This window comes from Takifugu rubripes, chromosome 16 (assembly GCF_901000725.2).
Source record: "Takifugu rubripes chromosome 16, fTakRub1.2, whole genome shotgun sequence".
NCBI lineage: Eukaryota > Metazoa > Chordata > Actinopteri > Tetraodontiformes > Tetraodontidae > Takifugu > Takifugu rubripes.
In genome coordinates this window covers 2,429,885-2,438,975 of record NC_042300.1, presented here as the reverse complement: position 1 = coordinate 2,438,975, position 9,091 = coordinate 2,429,885, and the positions used below count along the sequence as shown (strand labels likewise).

The 9,091-nt window shown below is 46.7% G+C and overlaps 1 protein-coding gene across 1 annotated transcript; it reads right to left on the bottom strand.

Moving 5' to 3' along the window:
- Positions 1-458: 458 nt before the first annotated feature.
- Positions 459-8,983, bottom strand: amd1 (adenosylmethionine decarboxylase 1). Its single transcript, XM_003977451.3, has 9 exons — positions 8,663-8,983; positions 6,980-7,066; positions 5,012-5,138; positions 4,824-4,926; positions 3,138-3,180; positions 2,861-3,005; positions 2,578-2,670; positions 2,330-2,485; positions 459-2,245 (listed from the first exon to the last, which is right to left on the bottom strand). Exons 1-9 carry the CDS (start codon positions 8,773-8,775, stop codon positions 2,111-2,113), a joined length of 1,002 nt encoding a protein of 333 aa, XP_003977500.1. The 5' UTR covers positions 8,776-8,983; the 3' UTR covers positions 459-2,110.
- Between the last annotated feature and the right edge of the window lie 108 nt (positions 8,984-9,091).

Sequence of the window (9,091 nt, the reverse complement as noted above, 5' to 3'; positions counted from 1 at the left end):
AGTCCTGATATGCAGACCTGTCTGTTAGGGTGTGTGTGTGTGTGTGTGTGTGTGTGTGTGCTTCAGCAGGGCTGGGATGGACATCATTCCCGAGTCTTGTGGCAGCTTTTACTTCCATCTGTGGAGACTTCCTGGTGACGGTGGAGGGAGTGCTGCTGGCCTTCAGAGACAGTTTTGGGCTTCTTGGTCTCCTCCCCCTCACACACATTTGGAACAGCAGAGTAGAGGAGTGATGTGCCCGACGGCCACTGGCCTGAGAGCTTCTCCAGCACCCCACGCTCCAGTTACGACTAGCACGTGGACACTGGGCTTTCAGTGGTGGACATGGTCTGCAGTCCCATACAAAAGGAGCAATTCAATGATGCAGTGTGTTCTGACCCGTCAGGACCAGCAGTGAGTTTGGAGTTAGAAGCTTTTGCTCGTTATTTCCCGAAAAAAAGTCCAAGAAAAAGTCACAATGCAGGTGCACAGAGAAGTATCTTATTTATTGAAGCACTGAGCGCAGAACAGATATATTCAGCACATCTTGACAATCCAAGGAACAGCAAAAGAGTTAAAGAACAGCAAGTTTCCATTTCAGTACATCTAGAGAAAGCCCCCACAGCTACGCCCCCTCCCCCCAGTCTCAGTTCAGAGAAACTCATGGTCGGCCTTCAATTGACCACCCTTTAACCTCAGAAAACAGGGTGTGAACAAAGATTTGACAACCAAATGAAGTGTTGAACTGGTGGGTGAGATTGGTCCACAGAAGAAAATACAAAATCTCTTTTGTATAAAATTCTCTCAACTGCAAAAATGTGGAGTTCACATTGTATGAAAATGAAAAAGACCAAGGATCCAAGCTAATAAGGCTAACCGTGAGGAAGCAGCTTTCAGTCATCACTGCAGCCACGTGGCGGCGATGCGCAACAGCTCATGGAAAGGTTAATTGGTCCTCAGGAAGAGAATAAAACCAGACTAAACCCCCACCTTCCAAACACACGAGGATGCTGAAGCTGCAACGACACGTCCAAGCTGAAGCAGTGGGCCCGCAGAAAGACCGGAAACCAACGTAAAAGGGTGAGAGCCGGTGCGCTAACACAGCCAAGCAACACAGCACTAGTAGTCACAGTCACATGCACTACAGTGTTACAGAATTCTTCCCCCATCAGGGAACAAACAGCATTGATCCTAAAAAGAATAGTGCTGGGGGAGTCACATTTTTACAGCTGAAAACATCTGGGCACAATCAATTTCATAAAATGCCATTTATGTGGGGTGGGACGTGGAATGATCCAGGATGGACCCGGCATGCTCAGACAGGTGGCTTCCATTGTGTACTTACAGACTCCTGCATTGGGGGGGGGGGGGGTAAAACGTGATGCGAGAAGTGTCTGCTTACGTTACAGTTCTGGAGTCAGCTGACAAGCTGGCTCTGCTGGTGAGGGGACTGGACAATGGTGACTAGAATGGCTCATTTTGGGCTCTGTGTTCTCCTGGAGTTCTACATTCAGCTCAAAACTACACTGGCTCCAGGCTTTTCTCTAGAGACACGAAACATTGTCAACCCCCCCAATTTATCCAAATGGGGGGGGGGACGGGGCCTCAGAAAAGAACCTTCCAAGAAATCACTAAACTTTTCCAACAGTCCCACTGCTGTCCAACAGTGGGACTTTAAAAACTCCAAAGCTCCTGTTGGACTGAGAGGACTTCAGTTTGGTGCTATGAAAGTACACAGAAGAGCCGTGCTGAGCATGTCAGGGCCTCAGGCCTAGTGTGGTCGGAAACCTTGTCTGTGGAGGATGAGGGGCGACACCTGTAGGAATGGGCCATTGTACTGGGTAGTGGACGGCCTGAAACAGAGCCTGTTTAGTTCCTCTACATGCACTTCAAGGTCACAGCAAGAGTGAGCTAGAATAGCAAAACAGAGAGAAGAGCTTTCATGCAAGATATCCAAGTTACAGGTACCACAATGCAAACCGTCTAAGCTGGAGGATAGAGGAGGGCTGGCGGCCACCACGCCACCGGTGCTGTGGTGGCTACACCAGGGGGGGGTGGAGAGGCAGGATGGTGGGGGGCATGCCACTGCAAAGCAGCCCCCTTCCTTTCTCCGCCTCTTCATCCTACAGCCTCAGCTCTGTTGGTTCTGCTGGGCATAACTTGTGAAGACAAAATTGTAATCGTTGAACTGTGCCAGCTGGCGGTCAAGACGCTTGTAGCCCTCAAGCTTCTGGGCTGAAGAAAAGACGCTGCGACATTTGGAGCTCTGAAACGACAATCGTCTGCGTCACAACGGCAGCTACGGCTGATCAGAATCAGGATTAGAAGAAAACGGCTTTCAAAAACACACCTGATTGACAAAAAGGGTGGTGACAAGTTTTCCTGGCTTGAAGATTTCAACCACCCTCCTGACAAGATCGTCGTACGACGTTTGGGAGAGGTTGGTTTCAAAACTGACGTAGGAGAACTCCGGTTCAGGGGTGATGTGAATAGTCCAGTATGTTCCCTGGATGGGAGAGGGAGGGAGAGAAAACAAAAGTCACGTCCTGTCGATGCCCAGCGACCTCAGAAGAGCTGCAGGAAAGGAGCACAACTCACATCAGCCTTCATCCCATTCATTGAGTATCCACAGGGGTTAAACATTGTGGCGTCGATAACAGAACCTGGTATTAGGTCACAAATTCCACTCATCTGTGACAGGAAGAGACATTTGTCAAATCTGTGACGCTCACAGGAAACAAAACGGCTTTAAACATTAAAGCGACTGCAACCAGTTATTTTTGATACAAGATGGACATAAGGAGTCAGACACAGGTCCAACACCCCCCCCACCCCCCCGGGTAAGTTCAGACAGCCCTGCGGCCCCTGGGTCAGGTCTTACATGAGTGACATCACTTGCAGAAACACCATCTTTCATATAGAACTGGTCCATAATTGCTGGATCAAGGTCACTCATCAAAACTTCCAGTGTCTGATCTGCATGCTTGTTTTCCCAGAACTCTGGCAGGTCCAGGGTAAACAGGTACCTGAGATGGGAGGAGGACAGCTTGTTAAGGACCACAATGGTACCCACACACACACTTGAGGAGATGGTCAGGAAGCTCAGCTTACTGGTTTGACATGTTGGGTAAACCTTTCTAATATAGACAGACACTTACCAGCAGTCAGAGTTTAAACGTCCCATACAGTAGGCTGCTCCGTCTACAAGAAACCAGCAAACACTTTCAGATTTGACGCCATAAATACCCACTTTTGTCCAACAAAGCAGTTTCTTAAATTGACACTTGGTTTCACCCTCTTATTGAACTCCCCATGTCTGATTTTGAAGAACATACATGCCGCACTAATGGCAGAAATGAATAGAAGCAGACCTCACTGCACATGGAACAGCCGCCAAAGCCTGATTGTGTTGCTGCGTGGCAACGTCCACCCTTGTGCTTTAACCCCATTTCCACAGGCTAGCTTTTCTACAGCAACACGCATCTCTAGAATCCAGGATACTTCAGCCTGGCCAGCATAGAGCCACCCTCCTCCTGGTCTGCAGGGGTCTTCCACTGAGACTAACAAAACTGAGCTGCATACGTCCCTAAACTACAATGTTTGGCCAAGCACCCAGTACTTATCTGGTACTGCTGACTTGAGCTAGAGTGCTGCCAACTTAGGACACTCCCACACAGTTAAACAAGCTTTCTCAGGTTCAACATGTCCCAGTTATATCTGGAATGACAAGGGACCACGCGTTGGGTTTCTCGGGGTAATGTATATCATTGTTAGCACTTATGAACTGATATAAGGGGCTCAGACTGTCAAAAGGCTGCTGCAAGAGCATTTCCCAGTGACGACCTGCCCCCTTCTTCATGTAACCAGAACTCGCTGCCAAACCAAACGTCTTTGACAAAAGGTTCTTATCTTGTGCATTCTTATCTTGTGCATTAGTTTCCTTCGAGCAGATGGACTAGATATGAAAGATGACAGCGTCTTCTAGTCTGAAAAGGGAAGTCAACACAGAGGTGACTCAAGCGCAACAGTTCCAGCTCCAATTCAAACTTTCAATTTTAACTGACACCCCCCTTTTATCAGTGTCCACAGCTAAAGTTCACCATCCAGAACACATTTCCCTGATTAATTAGATATTAATCCTTTAAAAATGGGGGCGAGTCTATTTGATTGACATGCCTGACATACGTCTGTGGGCAGACTGCACATACTTCCTCTGGCTCCGCCCTCTTATCCAAATATGGTGGATTCTGGCTCAACACTCAAGATGGCGACATCCTGTAAACCATACTCCTTACTTTGAAACGGCCCTTCCCAACCAGTGGGTGACATCACACACTTGGTCAAGTATTAATAGTTTGTCACTGAGCTTTTAAACAAGCTCTTGCCCACTCAGCTCCTTTAATATCTTCCTTGAGATCCAATCTCAATGCCCTCCTACATCACTAGAGTCCTATTTATAGAAATTTGCAGTTTCCCATGCTTGTGTTTTAGACCTTTTCCATTTTAAACTTCTTTGCGTGTTGGTATTTCCTTAAAAGCAAGGTGAACACATGTACACATGTCAAAGCCAAAATTTACTTCACCGTTTATAAAAAAAAAAAGGACGTGATTGGTTCTGAGATAAGAGAGATCGCACTAGTCAACTTTCTAACCTGGAGGGAAACCTTGTCGTGACTGTTGCCAACAAGTTCAAAGGTTCTCATGAAAGACTGAGATACACACAGTTGTTTACTCAAATGAGTTCTATTCATGGCCATGAGTGGAAATGAGCACTGCCAGAACTAAAGCTTTAGAGATTTCTCAGGAGCAAGAAAGTGTGATAGCAAGATGACAGTGTTTCATACTTGGAAAAATCTGGCTGAGAAAGTCCACTTCCTCCTGGAAGTTTCGATGAGGGAACTCTTGGTGAGTTGGCTTCATAAAATTCTTGCGGGAGTAGAAGAAATTCTGTGGACAAACAGCATTAACAGGGGACAAAACTTTACAACAAAGCAGTCAAGAACAAACATCAGCATAGTGCCAGGAAACTGACCTGGATGGCATCAAAACCACAGTACTCCCTGGCAAGCTCCAACAAAGGCACCAGTGCTTGCAGTAAGAGGGTGGTCCCACATGTTTTCAAAATGAAACGTCTCTTGGAGACAAACATGCTACTCTCACTGCAGAGGATAAGAACAAGCGTAGAAGTATTTTAATGCCCGTCCTGAAGATATTCACAGATGTCTTCACACAGTATTAGTACACAGGCAAAATTCCCCGTGGCAGTAAAATGTGTATCAAAGTGTTAGTGTCCTTAAAATGGCGCCGAGCTGTGCCTGACGCAGGATGAGAGCAAGGGACCCGACCAAACAATGCTTCATGGCAAAAGTATGCTGCTGGGTGTGCTTGTGGAAAAGGTCCCAGGACTCGCTGCCTGGATTATTTAGCAAGAGGAAAGACTCAGAGGTTTTAGATATGTTTCAGTTCCGTGGAAGAGGGAGAAAAAAAAAGGTCTGGACTTGTTTAAGCCGGTTAGAGTGTGGTTGGTTAAGTGTATCAACAACATGCCTTTTGTTTCATGGTCATGGGAATGAATCCACCCACAGCCTGTTCTCCAGCCCTATTTGGAGCAGAAAGACTGTTGACTGTCCTCCAAACACCACTTGTCTGCTGGTTGATGGGCTCTTTAACCTATCAGCACTCCAGTTTGTGTGCTCCTTTGGAGTGTTTCTCTTTGCAGTCATGCAGTAGACACACCTCAAAATTAGAATCGTGAGGCGCTCATTTCAGAAATTGAAACTAATATACAGCCATTAGACAGAACTAGTTCAAGCCTTTATTTCTTTGACGATTATGGCTTTAAATGGTCTCCGTCTGTGTCAGTAGACCACGTGATCACGGGAAGACTGGACTGAGGCTGGAGTCAGCACATCAAGAGCCACTACAAAGACAAACCCTAGAAGCGGAACACAAATGTTGCATTCCCCCATGTCACACCACACCTGGACCACAGACAATGTCACAAGTGTCTTACCTGACCAGACGTTTCCACAGTGGCTGATGGTTCAGGGGCCTGCGTTTCTCAAGTCCACATTCAACACAGCCGTCTAGCAGGAAACTTTACAGCACTTTGTGCTTCTTTCTGCTGACAAGCTTTGAAAAATGCCAATTTACTTTTCCATCAGCACTTGACACCTGGCCACACTGCCAAAGGTACCAAAGGCAGGTGTTATTGTGCCTGATTGGCCGCCAGACCTGGATCAATAGTGTCAAGAGGAGGATGAGAGACCAGAGCCGACGATGCAGCCTGGCCTTCCATCACTCCTGAGCGGTGCCCCCACCTCACCGATGCAGTCACTCATACAGGAGGCCCAACCAAGAATCAGGTGCATCGATGAACTGAACACCCTTGACAGGAGACCAACAATTCTGCTGAAAATATTTGTATTGAACTTGCATTGTACTCTGATTTTGAGTTTGCATCTGTAAGCCATAACCCTCAAAGTTCCAAGTAGGAAAGGCTTGAAATAACATTTCACTTCCTGAAATGAGTGGCAAAAAAAAATAAAAGAGATCCTTTTGACGATATTTTGAGATGTAGCGTCCTTGCTGTGGGGCTTCAGGCTATGGGTTCTAGCAAGCGTCTCAACAAGCGGTATGTTTACATGACACATGAACCGTTGCCGGGGTCCGACTGTAACCGGACAACTGAAGTGCATGTAGACGCGTTAGTCCGACACATTTTCTCTATGTTCCGTCTTTATGCATGCATGCAGTCATGCATGCATAAAGACTGGCATTTGTCAGGTTGATGGCATTGGCACGTTAGAGTTTGACGATGTTTGAAGAAAGACTAACAGTTCTAGCAATTTGTAATGCTTAAAATAACTACAGCCTCCAGCATGCACTGCGGCCACAGCTCATCAGCTGTACACCTGAGCACACCTTACAAGTAACCTTTGTCTAATCTTTCCTGCTAATCTGGAGAGGAACGGAAGAATGCCACAAAGCCAGTACTCACCTGAGTATATAAGCTTCCTGCTTGTCAGACTTTGTCACACTGATGATTAAACAATGCACATTCTCCAAGAGTTTGTCCCACTCAAACCTACAAGAGACAAATAACTGAATTTATTACATTATCACCAACTGGAAAACAAAAGAAACATGCACATTCTCGCAGGACTTGAGATCAATAGAGAGGCTTCTGTTGGCCATTTATGAGACTGATTATTGGCTAACTCAGCAATTTGTTAATCAATGAAAAAGCTCATCCAGCAGAGACAGCAAGAGACAATTGGACAGACAGACAGAGCTGGCACAGCTTTGTGGGTCAGTGCCCCTGCTTTGCACTTATTTAGACATGGCGCTGGCAGTCAGCAGGGCTGATCCTCAACAGTGTCCTTCATTATGTTGACCTCTGAGCAACACAACACTGGTGAAACAGGTTCATTCAAAGCTGCCCATCCCTTATAAAATAAACATTTATCAGGAGACACCAGGATTTTGCCACAAGTCCTGCCTCTTATCGCAGTTCAAAATAATACGCAATGGAACAATGTGACCAGCAATTTTACACATACAGATAAGACAGATAAAGACAGCTACTGCTTGCTTGCTTTCGTATGTATGTGTGTGTGAGAGAGAGAGAGAGATCGGAATGACTTGGCACTACCCACACGCTCAACAGTTAATATGATCAACAAAACTCCTCCAGCCACAACTTCTATGACAGGACTTGGTCCCCTCAGAGGACTTAGAGGTCCAACATGGTCTCTGTCAATGTCCCGGCAGAACCAGACTATCCAATCAGCCGAGGCCTCCTTCCTGCACGCGGCCCGCAATTCTCAAACCGGCCGGGGTTGGGACGACCCAGCAGCCAATCAGAGAGGGGGGCGGGGAAAGCGTCCATGGCCAAAAACGTGACCGGAAGTAACCACATTTCCAGGCACACTTGTGGCAGCAGGGCCGGCAGGTGATTCAAGCCAGTTTTCGACCACAGTCAGTGACCGTGGACACAAAAATCACGTTTCTGTACCCGCCTGCCAGCAAAGAAACGTACACATACAGTTTCTACGTCAGGCTGGGAAAAAAACAAATACAAATGGCGTTTTGATGAAACTGGTGTTTCATCACTAATATTGTTTTACGATAGCATTTAATTAAACTAATAAAATAAAGCGTCAGAGACACGAGGAGACGTCCTGAGCACCCGCAATGGAAAAAAATGATTCAGCCCGAGGGAGTCGTTCAATTCTAAAACGTCAAGCAGCTGTCATGAGTCAAAAATGAAAGCCATTTTCAGTCGATGCTTTAGAATACGAGACATACGCGCAAAATATACTTCAGTTTTTACATAATTCTCATGAAATGTTCTCCTATTTCCACTTGAATTTCCTCAAAGGAAGAAAAGGACCGAGGGTGGAATGTGCCACTGTTGGGGGGGGGGGGGGGGTGGCCATCTTTCAGTGACGGCGGTACAGATGAGATAACGGATTCCCGACTTAACACAGCCTAAAAATCATCCAAAAACCTTTACAGACGAACACAGAGTCTCCCTGATCACCACGCACATATCTCACGCCGAGTCAAGCCTCTATTAAACTCTAGTCTACCGATTTTTTTCCCCACAGCCAAACGAGGCCACGCATGTGGCTAGTGCCTCCAACATTTTTCACACACGCACGCGCAAAATGGCACAAACCTTGGAATAGTACGGAGGTCTCCGGTTCCTTTCTTTTCATCCTGTTGAGAGAACCACACCTCCAGTAGCTTCTCGGTCCCCTCGAAGAAATGTGCACTGTTATCTTTCATCATGAGACAACAGACACCCAACAAATATTGTTAATCGTTGGCTGGGACTTGCACGATTTTAGAAAACCTCGATCGATCGGATAGATTTTATTGAGGTAAAGTCTTTCAATCAATTCTGGTGTTGATTTTCCAGCGTTTTTCCCTTTTACAGAGAACAGCGTCAGCGACCGCTAGCTAATATCGCCGGCCATACTGCGTCGACCGCTGAATGGCAGTGGCGTGAAGGCTTTATAGGGCTGCTGCGCTGGCGTCACATCCACTTGAACCAATCAGACACTGAGGATTTTTTCCGGGCCTTCGGTTGGTTCGGTCCAAACCG